Source organism: Salmo trutta, chromosome 4 (genome assembly GCF_901001165.1).
Source record: "Salmo trutta chromosome 4, fSalTru1.1, whole genome shotgun sequence".
Taxonomy (NCBI): Eukaryota; Metazoa; Chordata; class Actinopteri; order Salmoniformes; family Salmonidae; genus Salmo; species Salmo trutta.
Genome location: NC_042960.1, coordinates 10,511,022 through 10,538,901, shown reverse-complemented (window position 1 = coordinate 10,538,901; position 27,880 = coordinate 10,511,022). Strand labels below are relative to the sequence as shown.

Sequence of the window (27,880 nt, the reverse complement as noted above, 5' to 3'; positions counted from 1 at the left end):
CCTAGGCCAGTACACCCTGTATAGAGACAACCCCTAGCTCCTAGCCCAACCTTTACCCCCTAGGCCAGTACCCCCTGTATAGAGACAACCCCTAGCCCAACCTTTACCCCCTAGGCTAGTACCCCCTGTATAGAGACAACCCCTAGCCCAACCTTTACCCCTAGGCCAGTACCCCCTGTATAGAGACAACCCCTAGCTCCTAGCCCAACCTTTACCCCCTAGGCCAGTACCCCCTGTATAGAGACAACCCCTAGCCCAACCTTTACCCCCTAGGTCAGTACCCCCTGTATAGAGACAACCCCTAGCCCAACCTTTACCCCCTAGGTCAGTACCCCCTGTATAGAGACAACCCCTAGCTCCTAGCCCAACCTTTACCCCCTAGGTCAGTACCCCCCTGTATAGAGACAACCCCTAGCCCAACCTTTACCCCCTAGGCCAGTACCCCCTGTATAGAGACAACCCCTAGCTCCTAGCCCAACCTTTACCCCCTAGGCTAGTACCCCCTGTATAGAGACAACCCCTAGCTCCTAGCCCAACCTTTACCCCCTAGGCCAGTACACCCTGTATAGAGACAACCCCTAGCTCCTAGCCCAACCTTTACCCCCTAGGCCAGTACCCCCTGTATAGAGACAACCCCTAGCCCAACCTTTACCCCCTAGGCCAGTACCCCCTGTATAGAGACAACCCCTAGCCCAACCTTTACCCCTAGGCCAGTACCCCCTGTATAGAGACAACCCCTAGCTCCTAGCCCAACCTTTACCCCCTAGGCCAGTACCCCCCTGTATAGAGACAACCCCTAGCCCAACCTTTACCCCCTAGGTCAGTACCCCCTGTATAGAGACAACCCCTAGCCCAACCTTTACCCCCTAGGTCAGTACCCCCCTGTATAGAGACAACCCCTAGCTCCTAGCCCAACCTTTACCCCCTAGGTCAGTACCCCCTGTATAGAGACAACCCCTAGCCCAACCTTTACCCCCTAGGCCAGTACCCCCTGTATAGAGACAACCCCTAGCTCCTAGCCCAACCTTTACCCCCTAGGCTAGTACCCCCTGTATAGAGACAACCCCTAGCTCCTAGCCCAACCTTTACCCCCTAGGCCAGTACCCCCTGTATAGAGACAACCCCTAGCCCAACCTTTACCCCCTAGGTCAGTACCCCCTGTATAGAGACAACCCCTAGCCCAACCTTTACCCCCTAGGTCAGTACCCCCTGTATAGAGACAACCCCTAGCCCAACCTTTACCCCCTAGGCCAGTACCCCTGTATAGAGACAACCCCTAGCCCAACCTTTACCCCCTAGGTCAGTACCCCCTGTATAGAGACAACCCCTAGCCCAACCTTTACCCCCTAGGTCAGTACCCCTGTATAGAGACAACCCCTAGCCCAACCTTTACCCCCCTAGGCCAGTACACCCTGTATAGAGACAACCCCTAGCTCCTAGCCCAACCTTTACCCCCTAGGCTAGTACCCCCTGTATAGAGACAACCCCTAGCCCAACCTTTACCCCCTAGGTCAGTACCCCCTGTATAGAGACAACCCCTAGCCCAACCTTTACCCCCTAGGTCAGTACCCCCTGTATAGAGACAACCCCTAGCCCAACCTTTACCCCCTAGGCCAGTACCCCCTGTATAGAGACAACCCCTAGCCCAACCTTTAACCCCTAGGCCAGTACCCCCTGTATAGAGACAACCCCTAGCCAAACCTTTACCCCCTAGGTCAGTACCCCCTGTATAGAGACAACCCCTAGCTCCTAGCCCAACCTTTACCCCCTAGGCTAGTACCCCCTGTATAGAGACAACCCCTAGCCCAACCTTTACCCCCTAGGCCAGTACCCCCTGTATAGAGACAACCCCTAGCTCCTAGCCCAACCTTTACCCCCTAGGCCAGTACCCCCTGCATAGAGACAACCCCTAGCCCAACCTTTACCCCCTAGGCCAGTACCCCCTGTATAGAGACAACCCCTAGCCCAACCTTTACCCCCTAGGTCAGTACCCCCTGTATAGAGACAACCCCTAGCCCAACCTTTACCCCCTAGGTCAGTACCCCCTGTATAGAGACAACCCCTAGCCCAACCTTTACCCCCTAGGCCAGTACCCCCTGTATAGAGACAACCCCTAGCTCCTAGCCCAACCTTTACCCCCTAGGCCATTACCCCATGTATAGAGACAACCCCTAGCCCAACCTTTACCCCCTAGGTCAGTACCCCCTGTATAGAGACAACCCCTAGCCCAACCTTTACCCCCTAGGTCAGTACCCCCTGTATAGAGACAACCCCTAGCCCAACCTTTACCCCCTAGGTCAGTACCCCTGTATAGAGACAACCCCTAGCCCAACCTTTACCCCCTAGGTCAGTACCCCCTGTATAGAGACAACCCCTAGACCAACCTTTACCCCCTAGGCCAGTACCCCCTGTATAGAGACAACCCCTAGCCCAACCTTTACCCCCTAGGTCAGTACCCCCTGTATAGAGACAACCCCTAGCCCAACCTTTACCCCCTAGGCCAGTACCCCCTGTATAGAGACAACCCCTAGCTCCTAGCCCAACCTTTACCCCCTAGGCCAGTACCCCCTGTATAGAGACAACCCCTAGCCCAACCTTTACCCCCTAGGTCAGTACCCCCTGTATAGAGACAACCCCTAGCCCAACCTTTACCCCCTAGGTCAGTACCCCCTGTATAGAGACAACCCCTAGCCCAACCTTTACCCCCTAGGTCAGTACCCCTGTATAGAGACAACCCCTAGCCCAACCTTTACCCCCTAGGTCAGTACCCCTTGTATAGAGACAACCCCTAGCTCCTAGCCCAACCTTTACCCCCTAGGCCAGTACCCCCTGTATAGAGACAACCCCTAGCTCCTAGCCCAACCTTTACCCCCTAGGCCAGTACCCCCTGTATAGAGACAACCCCTAGCCCAACCTTTACCCCCTAGGTCAGTACCCCCTGTATAGAGACAACCCCTAGCCCAACCTTTACCCCCTAGGTCAGTACCCCCTGTATAGAGACAACCCCTAGCCCAACCTTTACCCCCTAGGTCAGTACCCCTGTATAGAGACAACCCCTAGCCCAACCTTTACCCCCTAGGTCAGTACCCCCTGTATAGAGACAACCCCTAGCCCAACCTTTACCCCCTAGGCTAGTACCCCCTGTATAGAGACAACCCCTAGCCCAACCTTTACCCCCTAGGCCAGTACCCCCTGTATAGAGACAACCCCTAGCCCAACCTTTACCCCCTAGGCCAGTACCCCCCTGTATAGAGACAACCCCTAGCCCAACCTTTACCCCCTAGGTCAGTACCCCCTGTATAGAGACAACCCCTAGCCCAACCTTTACCCCCTAGGTCAGTACCCCCTGTATAGAGACAACCCCTAGCCCAACCTTTACCCCCTAGGCCAGTACCCCCTGTATAGAGACAACCCCTAGCCCAACCTTTACCCCCTAGGCCAGTACCCCCTGTATAGAGACAACCCCTAGCCCAACCTTTACCCCCTAGGCCAGTACCCCCCTGTATAGAGACAACCCCTAGCCCAACCTTTACCCCCTAGGTCAGTACCCCCTGTATAGAGACAACCCCTAGCCCAACCTTTACCCCCTAGGCCAGTACCCCCTGTATAGAGACAACCCCTAGCCCAACCTTTACCCCCTAGGTCAGTACCCCCTGTATAGAGACAACCCCTAGCCCAACCTTTACCCCCTAGGTCAGTACCCCCTGTATAGAGACAACCCCTAGCCCAACCTTTACCCCCTAGGCCAGTACCCCCTGTATAGAGACAACCCCTAGCCCAACCTTTACCCCCTAGGCCAGTACCCCCTGTATAGAGACAACCCCTAGCCCAACCTTTACCCCCTAGGCCAGTACCCCTGTATAGAGACAACCCCTAGCCCAACCTTTACCCCCTAGGCCAGTACCCCTGTATAGAGACAACCCCTAGCCCAACCTTTACCCCCTAGGCCAGTACCCCCTGTATAGAGACAACCCCTAGCCCAACCTTTACCCCCTAGGCCAGTACCCCCTGTATAGAGACAACCCCTAGCTCCTAGCCCAACCTTTACCCCCTAGGCCAGTACCCCCTGTATAGAGACAACCCCTAGCCCAACCTTTACCCCCTAGGTCAGTACCCCCTGTATAGAGACAACCCCTAGCCCAACCTTTACCCCCTAGGCCAGTACCCCCTGTATAGAGACAACCCCTAGCCCAACCTTTACCCCCTAGGTCAGTACCCCCTGTATAGAGACAACCCCTAGCCCAACCTTTACCCCCTAGGCCATTACCCCCTGTATAGAGACAACCCCTAGCCCAACCTTTACCCCCTAGGCTAGTACCCCCTGTATAGAGACAACCCCTAGCCCAACCTTTACCCCCTAGGTCAGTACCCCCTGTATAGAGACAACCCCTAGCTCCTAGCCCAACCTTTACCCCCTAGGCCAGTACCCCCTGTATAGAGACAACCCCTAGCCCAACCTTTACCCCCTAGGTCAGTACCCACTGTATAGAGACAACCCCTAGCCCAACCTTTACCCCCTAGGCCAGTACCCCCTGTATAGAGACAACCCCTAGCTCCTAGCCCAACCTTTACCCCCTAGGTCAGTACCCCCTGTATAGAGACAACCCCTAGCCCAACCTTTACCCCCTAGGTCAGTACCCCCTGTATAGAGACAACCCCTAGCCCAACCTTTACCCCCTAGGCCAGTACCCCCTGTATAGAGACAACCCCTAGCTCCTAGCCCAACCTTTACCCCCTAGGCCAGTACCCCCTGTATAGAGACAACCCCTAGCCCAACCTTTACCCCCTAGGTCAGTACCCCCTGTATAGAGACAACCCCTAGCTCCTAGCCCAACCTTTACCCCCTAGGTCAGTACCCCCTGTATAGAGACAACCCCTAGCCCAACCTTTACCCCCTAGGTCAGTACCCCCTGTATAGAGACAACCCCTAGCCCAACCTTTACCCCCTAGGCCAGTACCCCCTGTATAGAGACAACCCCTAGCCCAACCTTTACCCCCTAGGCTAGTACCCCCTGTATAGAGACAACCCCTAGCTCCTAGCCCAACCTTTACCCCCTAGGCCAGTACCCCCTGTATAGAGACAACCCCTAGCCCAACCTTTACCCCCTAGGCCAGTACCCCCTGTATAGAGACAACCCCTAGCCCAACCTTTACCCCCTAGGTCAGTACCCCCTGTATAGAGACAACCCCTTGCCCAACCTTTACCCCCTAGGTCAGTACCCCCTGTATAGAGACAACCCCTAGCCCAACCTTTACCCCCTAGGTCAGTACCCCCTGTATAGAGACAACCCCTAGCCCAACCTTTACCCCCTAGGTCAGTACCCCCTGTATAGAGACAACCCCTAGCCCAACCTTTACCCCCTAGGTCAGTACCCCCTGTATAGAGACAACCCCTAGCCCAACCTCTACCCCCTAGGTCAGTACCCCCTGTATAGAGACAACCCCTAGCCCAACCTTTACCCCCTAGGTCAGTACCCCCTGTATAGAGACAACCCCTAGCCCAACCTTTACCCCCTAGGTCAGTACCCCCTGTATAGAGACAACCCCTAGCTCCTAGCCCAACCTTTACCCCCTAGGCCAGTACCCCCTGTATAGAGACAACCCCTAGCCCAACCTTTACCCCCTAGGTCAGTACCCCCTGTATAGAGACAACCCCTAGCCCAACCTTTACCCCCTAGAACACTTCATGTAGATGTGGCAGAAGGGGCTATAAGTGTAATCAATATGGTTGTAGCTCCACCTCATCTTCTAGTAGGGTAGATGTGATTTTCACCATATTTCTTACACCTATAATATGGCATGTAGCAGACAATTTTATCCAAAGCAACGTACAGTCATGTGTGCATACATTTCACGTTTGGGTGGTCCGGGGAATCAAACCCACTACCTTGGCGTTACAAACACCATGCTCTACCAACTGAACTACAAAATACCACTAGCCAGTCCTCCCAGATACACTCAGGAGACTAGGTTGGGACTAGGGGTTAAGGAGTGTTTCCTGTCTTCTCCATGACAGTCAGTGTAGTGTGTGAAGAGACTAGGTAGGGAGTAGGGGTTAAAGGCTGTTTCCTGTCTTCTCCATGACAGTCAGTGTAGTGTGTGAAGAGACTAGGTAGGGAGTAGGGGTTAAATGCTGTTTCCTGTCTTCTCCATGACAGTCAGTGTAGTGTGTGCAGAGACTAGGTAGGGAGTAGGGGTTAAAGGCTGTTTCCTGTCTTCTCCATGACAGTCAGTGTAGTGTGTGAAGAGACTTGGTAGGGAGTAGGGGTTAAAGGCTGTTTCCTGTCTTCTCCATGACAGTCAGTGTAGTGTGTGAAGAGACTAGGTAGGGAGTAGGGGTTAAAGGCTGTTTCCTGTCTTCTCCTTGACAGTCAGTGTAGTGTGTGAAGTAAGCCCAACAGTTAGATCCCAGGTGGAAGAGATTACCTCACAGCTGTTTTCCTCAGCTCTACTTTATCTCTAGGTTATATCTGTTACACAACCCACCTGTCCTAACTCCTAGTCTTACGACTGGATATCACACCTCTTTTCAGCACTTTATCCCTTTTCACCAAGAAAGAACACCGGGTCAGAGTATCAAATAGGAGCTAGATGAGTCGGATACGGTTGTAGGGTTTGGATGTGGCTTAGGTAAAGGGAGAGAGGGTCAAAGTTCAGCTGTCCTTTGAGTTAGGACACTGTTGCAATTACAGTCAGGATTACACGAGAGCTGTCACTTTTATGGACAAACTAGCCATTTCAATGTGGTTTTGAAATGTCTACAATGGCAAGTATTTGAGTGCCTGCCAAATGAAGGAGAAAAAAACATTGTCAAAGGTTCAGTGGAATATATGGGAGTCCCAAGCACTGGATTACAATAAGAGGACAAACATATAAACACATATATACAAGGCATTTTTATTTAGATGATGTTGATGTTGCTTTAACAATTGAGTTAATGCTTAGACGCCTTAATGTATACATGCCTGTACCCACCCAGGAGTACAATGCTCTCACTCTCTCCATCTCTCTCCCACACGAAAACGTTATTATCTCTCTCTCTCTCTCTCTCTCTCTCTCTCTCTCTCTCTCTCTCTCAGTTGTTCCTCATTCCATCTGTGCGCCTCTCTCTGTATCTCTATCTCTGTATCTCTCTCTCTCTCTGTATCTCTCTCTCTCTGTGTCTTTCACTCTCTCTCTGTATCTTTCTCTCTCTCTCTCTCTCTCTCTCTCTCTCTGTTGCTCCTCATTCCATCTTTCCGCCTCTCTCTTCTCTCTCTCTCTTTCTGCCTCATTCAGTCTGTGCTACTAAAGTGCTACTAAGGACCCCCTCATAAACCCAGGACGTATGGTGAACCGTATGAACAACAAGCAGTCAGTGATCCTCAGTTGAATCCTCAGTGTGTCCATATGTCTGTGACAGTAGCAGAGTGGGAGGCCTTTGACTACCAGTACTGTCTGTCTGTCTGCTACTGAACCATCCAGCTCCCTCACACAGCAGCCAGCAGGTGGTAGCTCATAACAAAACTAGAGCTGACATACCGTAAGCTAGGATCAACATCACTGTCAAATGCATGGCTATGTGCTAACTCTGTCTGGTTAATGTAAAGCTGAGAACAGAGAGAAGAATGTATTCCCATGGTCCTTCAGGACAACTAATGGTGCCTCTCTGACACTTTCTTGCCCTCGCCTGACCAACTTCCTGGAAACAGTGCGGTCAAGAAGAGGCCAAATGAGTTTACAGTCCTCAGAAGAAGTTTCGGACGTTTTCAAAACACATTTATCTGCAGTGGAGACCCTTTAGTTCAGCTCATGTGAGCTGAAAATGAACGGTAGCCGCAGTGCCAGGTGCTTAGGGTGTAGTGTGACCAAACAATGCTTAATTCCTATTGTTAAGATGATGCAACAAGTATTTCATGATTTAATGAAGCCTGAACGCATTTTCTCTTAAAGTGCCCCCTAAAAATATTGTGCCTAATTGGTGCAAGAAAACCCAGCAAATTGCTTTGTGTTTGCTGTTTGATGTTAGCACCAGCTAGCAGTGATGTTATGCAAGTCTCATTTCTTCCTAACATAGAACATCTGTCATGCTTTCATGGGGTTACTGACAAGGTCTGTCACTGCATACAGGTTTAATCCTATCAGTGCAAACAGTAATGAACTAATCTGCCTCTTTCCCCACGTTTCCTGTACTGTGTTTGACAAAGAACAGAACATCCCATAATAATGGAGGAACTGAACTGCCAAGGACCTTTCCGTTCTTTTCACAACCTATTTGGATGAATGCTTTAACTAATAAACGCAAAATCTCTCAGAACACAAAAACAACAAGCACGGGCATGGAAGAATCAGTATAAATATGGACCTTTTAGCACGGTATACCAGCACGGTGTACTACACCGCGTGTCATTACAACGTTTCAGCGTTTATTTGTCACGTGCACAGGAGACAGCAGGTGTAAACGGTACAGTGAAATGCTTACTTGCAAGCTACTTCACAGCAATTCAATATCAAGGTGAGAGAAAATAACGTTAAGGAAATAATACAGGTACGAATTAAAAAGTAAGAAAACGCACAAGGAAAATGGAGAAAGTAACACAGCAATAGAAGCTATACTTGCCCAGTTAAATAAAGGTAAAATAAATATTAAATATATATATACTGAGTGTACAAAACATTAAGAACACCTTCCTAATATTGAGTGGCATGGACTACAAGATGTCTAAAGCTTTCCGTAGGGATGCTGGCCCATGTTGACTCCAATGCTTCCCACAGTTGTGTCAAGTTGGCTGGATGTCCTTTGGGTGGTGGACCATTCTTGATACACACGGGAAACAGTTGAGAGTGAAAAACACAGCAGCGTTGCAGTTCTTAACACAAACCGGTACGCCTGGCACCTACTACCATACCCCGTTCAAAGGCACTTAAATCTTTTGTCTTGCCCATTCACCCTCTGAATGGCAGACATACACAATCCATGTCTCAAGGCAAAAAATAATAATTCTTTAAGCTGTCTCCTCCCCTACATCTACACTGATTTGAAGTGGATTTAACAAGTGACATCAATAAGGGATTCAACTGGTCAGTCTATGTCATGGAAACAGCAGGTGTTCTTAATTTTTATACATTCAGTGAATTGAGCCTGTAGCTTAAACAGACAGATTTTGATGGGGATTTCTTTATTATGTTACTTAGATTGATGCAGGGGTGTGTCAATAGACTCTTAATTATTCATTAGACATGGCAAAATAGGAAATCAATTATAGTAAATGAAGCAAACACAGATCTTTACAATAATGACAAATATATATCACTAGCTTAAACATTTAGAGATTTAAAAAATGCTCCTAAGCACAATTGAACCAGGCGCTGTAGACTGGAGCATCCGTAGGGTCAGTGCAGCAGGCTGAACGCTTGACGGTCCTAGGTATACCTAACATCTTCAGACTGAAGAGTAAAGAGTTGGATTAGACTCATAAAGGATATACAAAACTCCCAACTCCCATTTTCTGCAGTGGGGAGATTGAATGGGGGTCAATGAGGTTAGAATGCATCATGGATAGGCTCAGTTCAGGGTACTTGTTGGTAGCAGACATTGTATAAAGCGGTGCTCCTGAGCCCTTCAGGTGTTAACATTTAACCTGTTTCTCATTGTTATGCTGATCCTGGCTCTCCACAACAGGTATTTTCTGACTAGAAAAATGAAAGCAGATTAAAGAGAATGTGAAAGGTGCCCAGTTTGTTTTTCTGTGGTGATTAGATAATCAGATCCAACTCTCTGTAGTCAGAAATGTGTGCTAGACATTGTCATGGTCCTTGAATTCAACCGATTGTGTTTTTTTGTATATTTATCTGCATTGTTTGTAACTTATTTTTTTACTATTTTTGTACATAATGTACATAATGCTGCCGCTACCGTCTCTTATGACCGAAAATAACTTCTAGACATCAGGACTACGATTACTCAGCACAGACTAGCAGAATCCTTTTACTCTTTCACGACTCTGACGGAGGATATCTCCCTCGGGAACAGGCCCCGACCCCAGTGATCTGCGTGAAGAGGAGGCGGAGAAAGAGAGGCCGGAGGGCGGGCTGCCTTCTGATGAGTCGGAGGCGATCGAATAAACCCCCACTCCCCCCAGTTCTGCTTGCAAACATGCACTCTTTGGACAGTAAAACGGATGAGTTATTGGGAAGATTAAACTACCAACGGGACATTAAAAACTGTAACATCTTATGCTTCATGGAGTCGTGGCTGAACGACGACAATATTAACATACAGCTGGCTGGTTATACACTGTACCGGCAGGATAGAACAGCGGCGTCTGGTAAGACAAGGGGCGGCGGTCTATGTATTTTTGTAAACAACAGCTGGTGCACAATATCTAAGGAAGTCTTGAGCTATTGCTCGCCTGAGGTACAGTTTCTCATGATAAGCTGCAGACCACATTACCTACCGAGAGAGTTTTCATCTATATTCCTTGTAGCTGTTTACATAACACCACAGTCAGAGGCTGGCACTAAGATAGCATTGAATGAGCTGTAGTCCGCCATAAGCAAACAAGAAAATGCTCACGCAGAAGCGGCGGTCCTTGTAGCCGGGGACTTTAATGCAGGGAAACTTAAATCAGTTTTACCAAATTTCTATCAGCATGTTAAATGTGCAACCAGAGGGAAAATAACTCTGGACCACCTATACTCCACACACAGAGACGCATACAAAGCTCTCCCTTGCCCTCCATTTAGCAAATCTGACCATAATTCCATCCTCCCGATTCCTGCTTATAAGCAAAAATTAAAGCAGGAAGCAGCAGTGACTAGATCAATAAAAAAGTGGTCAGATGAAGCAGATGATAAGCTACAGGACTATTTTGCTAGCACAGACTGGAATATGTTCCGGGATTCCTCCAATGGCATTGCGGAGTACACCACATCTGTCATTGGCTTCATCAATAAGTGCATCGATGATGTAGTCCCCACAGTGTCCGTACATACATACCCCAACCAGAAGCCATGGATTACAGGCAGCATCTGCAATGAGCTAAAGGCTAGAGCTGCTGCTTTCTAGGAGCAGGACTCTAACCCGGAAGCGTATAAGAAATCCCGCTATGCCCTCCGACGAACCATCAAACAGGCAAAACGTCAATACAGGACTAAGATCGAGTCATACTACACCAGCTCTGACGCTCGTCGGATGTGGCAGACCATTACAGACTACAAAGGGAAGCACAGCCGAGAGCTGCCCAGTGACACGAGCCTACTGGACGAGCTAAACTACTTTTATGCTCGCTTCAAGGCAAATAACACGGGAACATGCATGAGAGCACCAGCTGTTCCGGAAGACTGTGTGATCACGCTCTCCGCAGCCGATGTGAGTAAGACCTTTAGACAGGTCAACATTCACAAGGCCGCAGTGCCAGATGGATTACCAGGACGTGTACTGCGAGCATGCGCTGACCAACTAGCAAGTGTCTTCACTGACATTTTCAACCTCTCCCTGTCCAAGTCTGTAATACAAACTCCAACACCATCATTACATTTGCCAATGACACAACAGTGGTAGGCCTGTTCACCGACAACAACGAGACAGCCTATAGGGAGGAGTTCAGAGACCTGGCCGTGTGGTGCCAGGATAACAACCCCTCCCTCAACGTGATCAAGACAAAGGAGATGATTGTGGACTCCAGGAAAAAGAGGACCGAGCACGCCCCCATTCTCATCGATGGGGCTGCAGTGGAGCAGGTTGAGAGCTTCAAGTTCCTTGGTGTCCACATCACCAACAAACTAACATGGTCCAAGCACACCATGACAGTCGTGAAGCGAGCATGACAAAACCTATTCCCCCTCAGAAGACTGAAAAGATTTGGCATGGGTCCTCAGATCCTCAAAAGGTTCTACAGCTGCACCATCGAGAGCATCCTGACTGGTTGCATCACTGCCTGGAATGGCAACTGCGCGGCCTCCGACCGCAAGGCACTAGAGAGGGTAGTGCTAATGGCCCAGTACATCATTGGGGCCAAGCTTCCTGCCATCTAGGACCTCTATACCAGGCGGTGTCAGAGGAAGGCCCTAAAAATTGTCAAAGACTTCAGCCACCCTAGTCATAGACTGTTCACCCTGCTACCACTCGGCAAGCGGTACCGGAGCACCAAGTCTAGATCCAAGAGGCTTCTAAACAGCTTCTACCCCCAAGCCAGAAGACTCCTGAACATCTAGTCAAATGGCTACCCAGACTATTCGCATTGCCTCCCCCCCCTTCCACAACACTGCCACTCTCTGTTGTCATCTATGCATTGTCATTTAATTAACTCTACCTACATGTACATACTACCTCAACTAACCGGTGCCCCCGCACATTGACTCTGTACCGGCATCCCCCGTATATATTGTTATTTTTCACTCCTGCTCTTTAATTACTGTTACTTTTATCTCTTATTCTTATCTCTCAAGGTTTTGCTCGCCCGAGGAGGAGTATCTCATGATAAACACCAATTTGTAAGTCGCTCTGGATAAGAGCGTCTGCTAAATGACGTAAATGTAAATCTTTATTTTTTGAAACTGCGCTGTTGGTTAGGGGCTCGTAAGTAAGCATTTTACTGTAAGGTCTACACATGTTGTATTCGGCGCATGTGACTAATACAAATTTGATTTGATTAGTCTACAGAGACCACACTAGTCTACAGAGACCACAATGGTCCTGGAAGACATCAACAGCAGGTGACAAGAGATCTGCCTTTCATAACGGCACCAGTTTTCAGTCCGTCTCATTTTCTTCTCTTCCCTGTTCAGCCTGTTCTGTTCACATATGGAAGTACATCTAATCCCCTACATGGGTTTTACCACTTCTTAAACAGTAGCGTAGAAGAGCATCCATCAGCTGAAGTTTAATTAGAAAAGAGAGAGCCCAGAGAGGGAAGAAGAATGAGATGTGGAGGAGAAGGACTTTAACCTCCCAGCCGCTCCTCCTAAACTCTTGGCCTCTCTGCGTTGACTTTGTGCACGCGCCTTTAAATGCAGCCCTACAGAACAGAGGTGATTGGCGGTTTTATTCATATCGCCAACATAAGGACTTGCCATTTGGAAGTGCACAAAGGAGGTAGAGGTGTAGAGAGAGGAAAAATCCCCCATTCATTCTTAGCCTGGTTTCCTTTAAGCTCTGCCGGTTTCTCTCTGTCCTGGACCTCAAACAGAGGCATGGAGCAGTCAGAGGGAAAAGCTTTACTGGTCGACTTCTTGATTGTGGCAATATTACTTTCGGAATGGAATTCAACCAATAATTTCTCTGTCTACTCCCTTATAACCTAAGCCTGTCATGTGGCTCAGTTGGTAGAGCATGGCGTTTGCAACGCCAGCATGGTGTGTGCAACGCCAGGGTTGTGCGTTCAATTCCCACGGGGGGCCAGTACAAAAAAATATATAATAATAATAAAAAATGCATGAAATGAAATGTATGCATTCACTACTGTAAGTCGCTCTGGATAAGAGCGTCTGATAAATGACTAAAATGTACATGCTACATACGAAGTCCTCCATAGTGATAGTTTTAGTGGGTACACCGATTTGATTGACTTTCGTTACAAGTTTCGCAATTGACTGTTCTGTTTGACTAATCTCGATTGTTCTGTTTGTCATACCGCTCAGAAAGCCAAGGGTCCTCACAAGCTTCCCTGTTTCTCATGGGTACATGTTTAGGTGCCCCAGTAACTCTGAATATACTGACACCGTGACTAAACAAGAGGACTAGATAGGTCTCCTCATCGGGAGTAGCAGAGTGTGCATGTAGACTGTCTGTAAACTGGTTTGGAGACAACGGGTTAGCTTAGGAGTCTTTGATTAATTGAGAACTCACTAAGGCAAGACGTTTGTTTAGAAGAGGAGTGTGAGCTGCATGCCTGGTCTGAAGTTACGACAGTGACACACACGTACTCACAAATGAGCGCACACACATAAACGCAAGCACACACACACACACATGGCTCTGCGCTCCTAAGTCAGCTTACACCACGACTGCCAGTGTGCAACCGCAGCACTCCAGCGCTAAAACAACAAGTCGTGACGTAATGTCCTCGCGGCCAATACCGCTATAAGCGATGAGCTCTGGGGAGCGGGCTCCCCCTGTACTCTATCAGCTTAGCACTTCCAACTGCTCCGTGAAAACAATTACAATTAGACATCTGTGAGTGTAGTTCAAATTTTCACACAATTCTCTCTTGACAATACATGAAATTCAAGTTATTCAAGTGTATCTCAAGGATTTGCACATACAGGACCTGCCCTTACAAGAGAAACCAACAGGTTAACTCTCAGACTCCAACGAGGACAATTAGCATAGAACAGCATGTAAGATACACGTTTTCTCCTGTCCTATGCTTTGAGGTTTTCCCTCGCCCTTCAACCTGCTGCAGTATTTGAAGGTTGAGATTAAGTTGGAAAGACTCAGCATGCATTGGTAGACCAGTGGTGGGGTCATGGCTTGAATGGATCTAGCTTTTGTCAAATGTACATCAAAAGTAGTTTTTTGTGCATTTCAGCTAACCCAGTGGAGGCTAGCTAACCCAGTGGAGGCTGGAGGCTGATGTGTGGGGATGTAAAGTCGACCAGGCAGAACACCCTGGAAGGGGAGCTCAGAAGGTGGGCTATGCTACATCAGACTCTAGTTCCCGGTGGTCCTATAGAGCCAGATAAATAGGCTGAGCTGATTGCTTTATTGCACCGCAGAAACCCTAAAGCAAGCAGCCATTCACAGATAAACATGTCTAATCCCACTAAAAGCACATCCCTCATGTCTGTCAGATATCTGCGGAACGAATCTGCCAAGTCAAAGAGGAAGGGTGACAAAATGGAAGCCAGTTGAGGATTACAAGATCAGTGTTCAAAATCACTTTTCCTCCAAGTTCTTCTGCAAAGCTGATTGTATCTTGGCAATTATTGAATAATAGTTTATTGGGGTTTTCAAGGCTAATCCTATACTATGTACATTAACACTGACTATGATATTTGATATGCTCTGACTTTACACAGTGGCAGTTTTACATCTAATGACTATAGCAGCTTTAGCGCTAGGAATGGAAAAGCCATTCTCCCAAGGAAGAAGGCAAGTGGGTGAGAGAGTGTGGAAGAAGGAGGGTGGAATGATGCTGGCCTTAGGATGAGCTGTAGCGTGGTGTACATGAGGAATTGTTGGAGTCTTCCTACCTACTGGGAGAAATCTCAATCACACCAGGTCTGCGTCCCAAATGGCACCCTATCACCTATATAGTGATGACAGGGTGCTCATAAGGCTCTGGTCAAAAGTAGTGCACTAAAAAGGGAGTAGGTGCCATTTGAGACGCAACCCAGGAAATGATTAGTGATGAATAGCATTATTCAAATGAAACCTGCGGTCTGTCTGGGTTCTGGTCTGCTGAGCGGTCCCTACATGATGATTTGTATCTCAGTTAATTTCAGGTCCATATCAGTAGAATAGGACAGATATCCCTGATATTGGCGTACCCTGCACATCTGATGGATGGAGGCATGGCGGTGCATGGGCCCTCTCTTCCCCTTACAACTCCTTCCATCTATATTGTGGTGGGAGTCTGCTCAGCCATCCAGAGCTGGTGTTTCAGTTCTGCCCACAAGTTTTCTATGGGATTGAGGTCAGGGTTTTGTGATGGCCACTCCAATACCCTGACTTTGTTGTCCTTAAGCCATTTTGTCACAACTTTGGAAGTATGCTTGGGGTCATTGTCCATTTGGAAGACCCATTTGCGACCAAGCTTTAACTTCCTGACTGATGTCTTGAGATGTTGCTTCAATATATGCACATCATTTTCCTCCCTCGTGATGCCATCTATTTTGTGAAGTGCACCAGTCCCTCCTGCAGCAAAGCACCCCCACAACATGATGCTGCCACCCCCGTGCTTCTCGGTTGGGATGGTGGTCTTCAGCCTGCAACCATCCCCCTTTTTCCTCCAAACATAACAATGGTCATTATGGCCAAACAGTTCTATTTTTGTTTCATCAGACCAGAGGACATTTCTCTAAAAAGTATGATCTTTGTCCCCATGTGCAGTTGCAAACCGTAGTCTGTATTTTTTATGCCGTTTTTTGAGCAGTGGCTTCTTCCTTGCTGAGCGGCCTTTCAATTTATGTCAATAAGGGACTGGTTTTACTGCGGATATAGATACTTTTGTACCTGTTTCCTCCAGCATCTTCACAAGGTCCTTTTCTGTTGTTCTGGGATTGATTTGCACTTTTCGCACCAAAGTACATTCATCTCTAGGAGACAGATCGTGTCTCCTTCATGAGCAGTATGATGGCTGCTTGGTCCCATGGTGTTTATACTTGCGTACTATTGTTTGTACAGATGAACGTGGTACCTTCAGGCATTTGGAAATTGCTCCCGAGGATGAACCAGACTTGTGGAGGTCTACAATTTATTTTCTGAGGTCTTGACTGATTTATTTTTATTTTCCCATGATGTCAAGCAAAGAGGTACCGAGTTTGAAGGTAGGCCTTGAAATACATCAACAGGTACACCTCCAATTGTCTCAAATGATGTCAATTAGCCTATCAGAAGCTTCTAAAGCCATGACATCATTTTCTGGAATTTTCCAAGCTGTTTAAAGGCACAGTCAACTTAGTGTATGTAAACTTCTGACCCACTGGAATTGTGATACAGTGAATTATAAATGAAATAATCTGTCTGCAAACAATTGTCGGATAAATTACTTGTGTCATGCACAAAGTAGATGTCCTAACCGACTTGCCAAAACTACAGTTTGTTAACAAGAAATTTGTGGAGTGGTTGAAAAACAAGTTTTAACGACTCCAACCTAAGGTTATGTAAACTTCCGACTTCAACTCTATATGTAGATATATGAATATGGCTCTGGCTAGGTCAGTTTCCTCAGTACAGTGTTCTCTAAGCCTGTCCTGTCCTACTGTAGCTAGGCCTGTTCTAGGTCCATTACAACCTGTTCTCTGTTTCTAAGCCTGGTCCAGAGGGTCTAATAAATATGGATCAAAGTAATGGCTGCAACAGATGCTACACGTGTAATTCCTGTGTTTGTGCAGGTAGCTAGTAGTGGGATCAGGCTATGGAGAAAAAGTCCACATCCTGCTTTAGCAGCCTTCTGTTCCACCTTGCCTTTGGCTACATGCCATTCCATAACCTCTTATCCCCATTTAGCAGTTATGGTTCCTCCTCATGTGCAGACCATGGATGATATGCAGACATCAGAGATATTACTGTTCGTCATGGGTCTGTTTTGGTTTGAATATTTAGTGGTTTCACATCTGGGGCTATAACATGATGTCATCAGATCAAACTTTAGATGACTGAATGTTGGATCTGACTTGACCCAAAGAGGATGTGCCTTGGATTTAAAGGATCTGTTTAGTGAGTTCTGTCCCGATGTACGACAGCGAATACAATTCTGGGTTTGGTTTCAAATAAAAAATAATTTGATTTGGGAAGTGGAAGACTATTCAGTTTTAAATTGTAGGGTGGAGTAAGTAAGTTACTATCACAAGTTAAGGACAGGAATAGTTTGAGGTTTTCCTGTCATTCCGTTGACATGAAATACATCATTGTAAATAACAATTTGTTCTTAACTGACTTGCCTAGTTAAATAAAGGTTAAATAAAAAAATGTTAAAAAAAATTTGTTGAGTAACTATCAGCCCTAATACCTATTGGCCACTGCTACAGCGTTTTTTCCAAACCAGGATGCTTGTTTGTTCTTAAGGGAACCATTTTCAATCGGTTATTTTACTTTCAATATGACTCATATCATTGGATTATGCGGTTTGGACATATTAGGAAATCTTTAATTCACTATTTTTGCAATATTGATGAGTCACTGACTTTGGCAGTATTTTGACTGTGTTTTTATTGATTATGACATCACTTTTGGGAATGGAAAAATCTCGTCAGGCGGTTTGCTCACTAAATGTCACTCCAATGCAGAACATGACTTCAGGCTCCGTCTTTAGGCAGTGTAAAACAGATACAAATGGACCATACAGTATCATATACTCCCCATTGCAATACATTCATGGTAATATATTTGAAGAGGTAGATTCTAGTTGATTCCTTGCAACACGGATTAAATCCCTTGCTCTGCAGGAGAACGGAAGAGAGGAATTCCAGGCTCAGGTTGGGAAGATCGTTTCTATGCTGCTGGATCCTGGATCTTAGAGGGGACGAGGGGGAGGGAGGGGGAGGTGGGGAGGACGGGGGCTTGCCTGGTACCCATAAACCTGCTCTGCTCTGCTTAGTCAGAGGAAGCACAAACACTGCTCCTTCACCGTCCAGACCCAGGCCCAGGCTGTGGTTTCTACATGTCATCATAGGAAATACCTAGAGCCATACTGTACAGTATAGGATGTAGCAGCCTTCCAGTAACTCAGTACTGAGGCCATCACTTAGGCCACAGTTTTCTTCTGTTCGTTACAGAAACTAACTCCCACGCATATGATTCCATCTTCACATTGTTTATTGTCCGTTTTCCCTGACAAGGGGAATCTCACAGCCCTGGTTGTAATCTATACAACCAGGGACTGGAGTTATTGCTGGTCAGATCACACGGTCAGGGACAACTCCTGGCCCTAGCCACTCCCTCCTAATGGTGTCAAGTGAACAATTGAAAGTCAGTTCAATTTGCAATACTGTTAAGAGGTCATTCAAGTGCAAAGACAACAGCGTTTAGGCAAGGGTGCGCATGTTTGCTTGGTAATTGGAACCACACATGTTGATGATTAAACCCCACTGGCATGTTATTACTGTCGTAATGGCCAGGAGGATTTCCTGTGCCTGCTTGTAGTGTGGCAATAATGTTCCATGACCATCCCTCATTCATACGTTCACCTTCCTGTGCCCGTGGCAGTGCATTCCACTAACAGCAGAGATATGCACTACTTTTGTGCACTATGAAGGGAATACTGTGCCATTTTGGATGAAGACCAGGACTGACAAAAATGAACTTTGGCTGTGGTTTTATGTGTTACATTTTGAACATTCTTTTATCCCGGACTGTATGTCTGTCCGCGCGGTCATTCATATCCTGTGACTTCAAACTTTCACCGCATGAACCCTAGTCAAAAGTAGTCAATGTAAGTGTCATCAGTGGGATTGCTTGGCAGAGTTCTAAACTGCATGGAGCAAATGAAACTGGTGTGTTTTGTGGTGGACGTGATTCATTTGAAGCTTTTTTACTGCAGTGGGCTAAATCAAGGTCACACAGAGTGTTTCTTGGTAGTCTTAAATCTACTTTGAAACAAATTATACACCTCACACACATTGGTTATGGGCTTAAAAAACGAAGACACCTGTACCATGTCAGATATAGAGTTGAAATGTATTACATTTGGAGTTTACATCCCAGTAATATACTTTATATACATCAAAATAGACTGAAATATAACAAAACTGTTTGACATAGAAACACCGGATTATTGGCGTGATTTAAAAACAAAAGTGTATTAATTATGAAAAATAATAATAACATTCCACCCATGAGGCCACTTGGTCATTTACATTTACATTTACATTTAAGTCATTTAGCAGACGCTCTTATCCAGAGCGACTTCCAAATTGGTGCATTCACCTTATGATATCCAGTGGAACAACCACTTTACAATAGTACATCTAAATCATTTGACTGCAGGAAAGGGCTACCTATCAAATGTTCTGCCTGTCTACTGTACTATACTGTCAAGTGTCTACTGCCTGGTGGATGCATTCCACTGTGGATCCTTACTGTGTGTTTCCATATTGGTCTTCTGTACTCTGTGCTCCCAAGTCAATAGTAAAACAACAATGGGTTCTATTTCTAGTTAAACGGAATGTTTAGTTGGAGATACGTTTGTTCATTGTTTGCCTTTGTCTCTTAAAATTGAGTTAAGACGTCAGACATTTCTTTCTCTAGTGAAAGAACGTGAGGGTGGACCAAGGTGTGAATAAGCTTACACACACACACACACACACACACACACACACACACACACACACACACAGTCTATTGTTTCTGGTAGGAAACAGACCATTGCGTGTTATCTCTAGAAAAATTGTACCATTGTAAACTAACACATGAAAGGAGTCTAATACAATAGTCTTGTTCAGGGTTTCTCTGGTGTTTGAGCTTCCTGAATAAATAAAGGGGAAAATGGCCGCTTCCTACAAGGAATTGTATTCTACCTCTTCAACTGATACTTTGATGAGGAAGCAGTGCTCGGGAGAGAGATGTTGCATGTCTAGAGGACCAGAGTTGAGCACCACCGCTGTACAGGCAGTACACTAAAGATTCCAATATATGAACGTCTCTAAGGTTCCACTTCAACCTGATAGAAAGGTCAAGCTCTTTCTCTCTTCGTTTCTGGATTATGTCAATTACAGAGGAGCCGAGGTCGTGTTGTCAACTAATTATCGGCGATACGGGAGCAAAAGATGGAACTGCTGTTCCATCCTGTTATTTGCTCTGCCGCGTTTATTAAGTCATGACATCTGATGTCAAAGCAAAGGCTTGAACCTGTGTCCTTGGAGGGTATCTGAGTCCAACAAGCATTCCCTGAACTGAATAATGCAATCAGTATGTTTCCAATCTGTCAATTGTCTGCGAACTGCAAAACCCGTCCCCTCTCAGTTCAACCCTCTTCCTTATCGTTTGGGTGAAATGTTTGCAAACAGCGCAACGCTCATCTTTGAAGACGAGATGAACTAGACAAATCAACATATGATGAAGTAACCTCCTCTGGGAACAACTCAACTAGGGAAAACCTAATGGTTCATGTCTTTGTTCATTTGCCTATCCCGTCAACATGTTTTAAAACACTAAATATCCCACAAGCTTTAAGGCAAACATATGAGTCATGTGTATTTATAATGTATCATGTTCTCCAAGCCAAGCATTTAAGAGATGTGTTCTCTGTAAATTAGAGTCAAGAACCTTACATGTCCATGGTTGTCAGCACAGAATAAAATGTAATGTCTATTTAATAATCCCAGCCCGGTCGTGGTTAATAAACTATGATGAATTACCCAGATAGAGTCTGTCCGAAATTAAAAAAATACATTTATCACTCCTTTTTTTCTTACTTTCGCTTTTTGACACCTTGAAGGGAGACAAATGTGAGGGAGGGAGGTTTTCTCTTTCTTGGTTATCATCGGGGGTGATCAGTCATGACTCATGAGGGTTACTGGGCATGTTTCCTGGAATGTTCCAGACAGCAGTATCACTTTTCATCGGCGACTCCTGTACACTCTGTTAGACAGTGCTCATGTTTTCACACTTTGCAAACTCGTATCCCCCAAGGAGTGGCGGGGTGGAGGGAGGGCTACGTTACGTTAGGTTAGAGGGGGAGGCACGGCTGCACGATGAAACATTCTCGCTGCGGACGCCGCTTCAGCTCAAGATCTCAACTCCCAGGCCGCGTTTAACACCCTGCTCGGCTTACTGAGTAAGCAGCCTGTCAATTGTTTGGTCGGTGAGGGACGACTGGGTGCTGAAAGTGTACTAGACGATTCGGATACAGATGTCTTCCAGGGGTTGGTTGTACTGTTGAAGGAGAACAGGTCATTAGCTATAGTAGCTACCCTCACACCAAGCGTTCTGTATTATTCACGTCTCCCTACCCGTTCAGACAATATTGGTCTGCCTCTCCATTGTGTAGACACCCTGAAGGATTAACGATACGTGTTGGTGTATTTTAATAATGTCTTAGCCCATACGTTAAAGGCTTTTTATCGTTCACTCTGCACCTACTTGTTGTTAGCATTTTTATTTTTTCATTTCAATACTGGTCTATGGTTGATACAACTGTTAAAGGCGGCGTAATACAAAGAGATTCTCAGCATTGAATGAGAATTATGTTTTGGAATGAATAGTAAAACTAACTATTGAACTGATTCATGGCAGGTCATGGGAGATCAACAAGTACAGGAGCCTACTAAGGGCTGGTTTGCAGTCCGTGAATGAATGAGTGGCTGATTGTTCAAAGCGCTTACATACGGTGTGGCAGGATGCCTAGCGGTTGAGAGCGTTGGGCCAGTAACTGAAACGTCGCTGGTTCGAATCCCCGAGCCGATTAGGTGAAACATCTGGCGATGTGCTCTTGAGCAAGTTACTTAACCCTCGTTGCTCCTGTAAGTCACTCTGGATAAGACTGTATGTAAAATGCATATCACCTGATTCCACTGCATTTTTGTTGGCTGTCAGGACAGGAAATGCTTTACCAATGCAATTGAAATGTTTTTATCCGAAAGGCCAACACCAGCACACAGCAGAACCCAAACTATATCAACCAATGAAAAGGCTCAAACAAGCATTTATTACACTCACTAGGGGGTTAGTGACATGTCTATGTCCGTGAGCCAAAACCATCACCATGAGATTCCTTTCTAAACACTCCTCCTAACAAATAACAATAAGATCTAAGTCAATTCATCAGATCATAGTATTGTCTCAGACTGAGTTGACTCTGGTAACACAGTTCCTCGTGAATCCTGTCTGTATCATTCACCACACTACTGTGGGAGGTCTCCTCAAACCAAATACCTTCATGTCTTCTCCCTAGTTCTTATTGTGTGATAACGGTACCAGTACATCAGTCCTTATATGGTCTCTCTGTTCTTTCCATCCAGGAGCCGTCGGAGCCAGACCTTGAGCAGCAGCTGCGCTCCGTGGCCAGTGTTGACGAGCTGATGAGGATAGTGTACCCTAACTACTACAGGGTGCTCAGTTGCCGGTCAAAGCGGGGCGCACGCTTCACCCTGAGAGGGGAACACACAGCCACGGAAACGCGGTCGAGCGGCGAACTGCCGGCGTACGCTGGAGGTCCCTTCAACCCTGACACACTGAAAAGTAAGTGTCTGTTTTCAGGAGATGCTTTTTCTGTCACTGTTGGCCTGTCTAGATTTCTTTGTTGTTGACCAACTGACCTTGTAGGATAGTAGCATTTGACGATAACAAACAATTAGATCGGTGCTTCGTTTAGCAAACAAATGTATATCACCTAAAAAAGAAAAGACATATGATTGGCCACTTATCTTGTTCTGACGTCAATACAGGAAGTGCAATACAATACATGGTTTTGTCGAATGATGATGTCATTTTAATGCTCTGGTCTTCCTGTCTGATTCTCTCAACGTGCATCCAACAGGTATTGAGTCAGAGTGGAAAAAGACCCAGTGCATGCCACGAGAAGTTTGTTTAGATGTGGGGAAAGAGTTTGGGGCGGCTACAAACACCTTCTATAAACCACCCTGCGTGTCTGTCTACAGATGTGGGGGCTGCTGCAACAGCGAGGCGCATCAGTGTATGAACATCAGCACCTCCTACATCAGCAAGACGGTGAGTTACACAACAACCTGGGGGACCGCAAGAGGGAGGGGTGGGGGTGTGAGTGCGCGTGTGTGTGCGTGTGCGTGAGTGTGCGTGTGTGTGTTGGCTAGTATGTTGGAGTGGGGTTCTTAAACAGCGCCGGTACTCAACTTCAGTCCTCACAGGCCACAGTATCTTCAGGTTTGTTTTGTCCCCAGGGGCTTAATCGATCAATTAAAGTCATTGATTGACCACAGATCACTCACAGATCATCATTTTACTAGTTTGGCCCGGCAAGACCTGAAGACCTGAAAACAATGGCCCCTGAGGACTGGAGTTGGGTTAAAGCCTTGCTTCATATGATTTAGAAATGGTTTAGTTGATTTGCATGAAAATGCCAAAACAACGCATTGTTTTTACAGAGTGTGATCTGTGGAAATTCCAATGACGTATTGGATGTACTCTGATGTGCTTATAGCTTCTTTAAAGCCTGCGCTTAGTTTTTCTCTACTAGACTGAGGGGAGTGAGGGGTTCATTCTCAGTGTCCCACCTTGATTCAGGGGGTAAACGGCAGGCAGGGGGTCTTCTGCGAGGTTGTGTATGTGTTGGAGTTATTAGCGGCTAGGACTCTTTTAATTGTTCACTTATTTTGTGTGGGCTGACCCCAGCCGGGCTATTCTGAGTCTGTGTGATTTAAAGCATGACACGCTCACAGTCAGGGAGTCCTCCTGGTCAAGGCCTTAACATTACAACTGTTGTTAGACTGCTAATGTTGCTATGGAGACTTACCACAGCTTCTGGAAGTATAGCTCAATGACCTACTTGACTTAGTCCTGGTCACCCCTGAGAACCTAAGGGCTTTTCCTATAATCTTTACTGCCCTAACACATTTTATTGTATAGTATTAACATGGACCATCAATAAATTTGATTCTCTATTTTCGGGGATCTGAAAAAATACCGTAATAGTTGTGCAATTGTTTTCGTGCAAATCAACAGTGCAGTGTTTTTTATGACCAGCGAACTAGACTCATAAGGCCCTGATGGGGGGGGGGGGGGGTTCTGCTCTGTGTGGTACAGTAACTGATGTCTCTGTTTATGCTGTGTTTGCGTCAGAGAATAAGTATGCGTCAACATTCAAGGAGACACTGGGGGAGCATAGATGTTAGATTAGAACTTGTCTGTAGAATTCAGTTGAGCGCTGGCGTGCCCTGATCTATGCAGATAAAACATATGTTCTCCATCCAAAGTGGTCAGACTTAAGTGAAGGGTTCTATATTTCTATATAGCTCTAATTAGCAAGACGCAGGGCACCAAGAATGAAATTGAAACCTGCAGTTCAATAACACAGCTAAGTAATATAGCCTACGTGTTTGGTAACGTAACTACTTGATAAACATTGGTGGTTGGATACAAACTAAGCGTGATTGGATTCAGATTGAAAATTGAAGCATGCATATTCCATGCTATTTTGTCCATACAGATTTGATTGATTTCAAGCCCAACTACAGCTCCCATGTCTCTTTGATAGACTTACTTGGAGACTCATAGCTAAACCACTGACTCATGGTACTACTGGGTATCCCCAGAGAAAGACTAGCTTGTTGTGTCTACTCCCCCTGACATCACCCACAACCTTTGGATTATCTGTCGGTCTGTAGCCAGGCAGGCTGGTCTGTGGCCAGGCAGGTTGGTCTGTGGCCAGGCAGGTTGGTCTGTAGCCAGGCAGGTTGGTCTGTAGCCAGGCAGGTTGGTCTGTAGCAAGGCGGGTTTGTCAGTGGACAGGTGGGTTGGTGGGTTGGTCTGTAGCCAGGCAGGTTGATCTTTGGCCAGGCAGGTTGGTCTGTGGCCAGGCAGGTTGGTCTGTGGCCAGGCAGGTTGATCTGTGGCCAGGCAGGTTGGTCTGTAGGCCTACTGTTTGGTTTCCACTACCAGAACTAATGGCCAATTAGTAATTCATTTTTTTATGTATTATTTCTTACATTGTTATCCCAGAAAATCTCAAGCGTTATTACATACAGCCGGGAAGAACTATTGGATAAAAAAGTGACGTTAACTTACCAACATTACGACCAGGAATACGACTTTCCCAAAGCGGATCCTTTGTTCCGACCTCCACCCTGGACGTGGGATCTTATCCCAGAGGACAATCCAAAACAACACGATCGCCGCAGGAGAGGCAGACGGAGCGGCCTACTGGTCAGACTTAGAAGGCGAGCACACCATACACCGCTTCCGAGCATATTACTCACCAATGTCGAACCTCTGGACAACAAGGTGGATGAAATTAGGGCACGAGTTGCCTTCCAGAGAGACATCAAAGATTGTAAAATTCTCTGTTTCACCGAAACATGGCTCACTCGGGATATGTTGTCAGAGTTGGTATAGCCGTTCGGTTTCTTCACGCATCACACCGACAGAAACAAACAACTCTCTGGTAAGAAGAAGGGCGGGGGTGTATGCCTTATGATTAATGACTCATGGTACAATCATAACAACATACAGGAACTTAAGTCCTTTTGTTCACTTGACCTAGAATTCCTTACAATCAAATGCCGACCTCATTATCTACCAAGAGAATTCTCTTTGATTATAATCACAGCCGTGTATATCCCCCCCAAGCAGAAACCTGGACGGCCCTGAAAGAACTTCGCTGGACTCTATGTAAACTGGAAATCATACATCCTGAGACTGCATTTATTGTAGCTGGAGATTTTAACAAAGCTAATCTGAGAACAAGGCTTCCTAAATTCTATCAGCATATCGAATGTGCGACACGGGTTGGTAGCATTCTTGACCATTGCTACTCCAACTTCCGCGATGCATACAAAGCCCTCCCCCGCCCTCCCTTCGGCAAATCTGACCATGACTCCATTTTGTTGATCCCAGCCTATAGACAGAAACTAAAACAGGAAACGCCCCTGCGCAGGTCTATCCAACGCTCGTCTGACATGTCGGATTCCACGCTTCAAGATTGCTTCGATCATGTGGACTGAGATATGTTCCGGGTAGCCCCAGACAAAAACATTGATGTATACGCTGACTCGGTGAGTGAGTTTATTAGCAAGTGCATCGGTGATGTTGTACCCACTGTGACTATTAAAACCTTCCCTAACCAGAAACAGTGGATTGATGGCAGCATTCGCACAAAACTGAAAGCGTGAACCACTGCATTTAATCATGGCAAGGCGACTGGAAACTTGACCGAATAGAAACAGTGTAGCTATTCCCTCTGCAAGGCAATCAAACAAGCAAGCGTCAGTATAGAGACAAAGTAGAGTCGCAATTCAACGGCTCAGACACGAGACGTATGTGGCAGGGTCTACAGTCAATCACGGATTACAAAAAGAAAACCAGCCTCGTCGCGGACATCGACGTCTTGCTTCCATACAAATTAAACAACCATGCATGCTTCCAACTCAATCATCAAGTTTGCAGACGACACTACAGTGGTAAGCTTGATTACCAACAACGACGAGACGGCCTACAGGAAGGAGGTGAGGGCCCTCGGAGCGTGGTGTCAGGAAAATAACCTCTCACTCAACGTCAACAAAACAAAGGAGATGATCGTGGACTTCAGGAAACAGCAAAGGGAGCACCCCCCCATCCACATCGACGGGACAGTAGTGAAGGTGGAAAGTTTCAAGTTCCTTGGTGTACACATCACAGACAAACTGAAATGGTCCACCCACACAGACAGCGTGGTGAAGAAGGCGCAACAGCGCCTCTTCAACCTCAGGAGGCTGAAGAAATTTGGCTTGTCACCGAAAACACTCACAAACTTTTACAGATGCACAATTGAGAGCATCCCGTCAGGCTGTATCACCTCCTGGTACGGCAACTGCTCCGCCCGCAACCGCAAGGCTCTCCAGAGGGTAGTGCGGTCTACACAATGCATCACCAGGGGCAAACTACCTGCCCTCCAGGACACCTACAGCACCCGATGTCACAGGAAGGTCAAAAAGATTTTCAAGGACAACAACCACCCGAGCCACTGCCTGTTCAACTTGCTTTCATCCAGAAGGCGAGGTCAGTACAGGTGCATCAAAAGCAGGGACCGAGAGACTGAAAAACAGCTTCTATCTCAAGGCCATCAGATTGTTAAACAGCCAACACTAACATAGAGTGGCGGCTGCCAACATACAGACTCAAATCTCTTGCCACTTTAATAAATGGATTTAATAAAGGTATCAATTGTCACTTTAAACAACACCACTTTAATTATGTCTACATATCCTACATTACTCATCTCATATGTATATACTGTATTCTATACCATCTACTGCATCTTGCCTATGCCGCACGGCCATCGCGCATCCATATATATATATGTACAGTTGAAGTCGGAAGTTTACATACACTTAGGTTGGAGTCATTAAAACTCGTTTTTCAACCACTCCACAAATTTCTTGTTAACAAACTATAGTTTTGGCAAGTCGGTTAGGACATCTACTTTGTGCATGACACAAGTAATTTTTCCAACAATTGTTTGCAGACAGATTATTTCACTCATATGAAGCAAGGCTTTAACCCAACTCCAGTCCTCAGGGGCCTGTGTTTTCAGGTCTTCAGGTCTTGCCGGTCAACTAGTAAAATGAT

General features: G+C 46.4%; 1 protein-coding gene across 1 annotated transcript in view; it reads left to right on the top strand.

Annotated features, from left to right (window-relative positions):
* LOC115191832 (vascular endothelial growth factor C-like) overlaps positions 1-27,880 on the top strand; it is a 56,834-nt gene that overhangs the window by 3,737 nt on the left and 25,217 nt on the right. The window contains exons 2-3 of the mRNA XM_029749779.1: positions 22,603-22,822; positions 23,121-23,311. Coding sequence (XP_029605639.1) covers positions 22,603-22,822; positions 23,121-23,311 — 411 coding nt within the window. The remainder of the gene's footprint in view (positions 1-22,602; positions 22,823-23,120; positions 23,312-27,880) is intronic.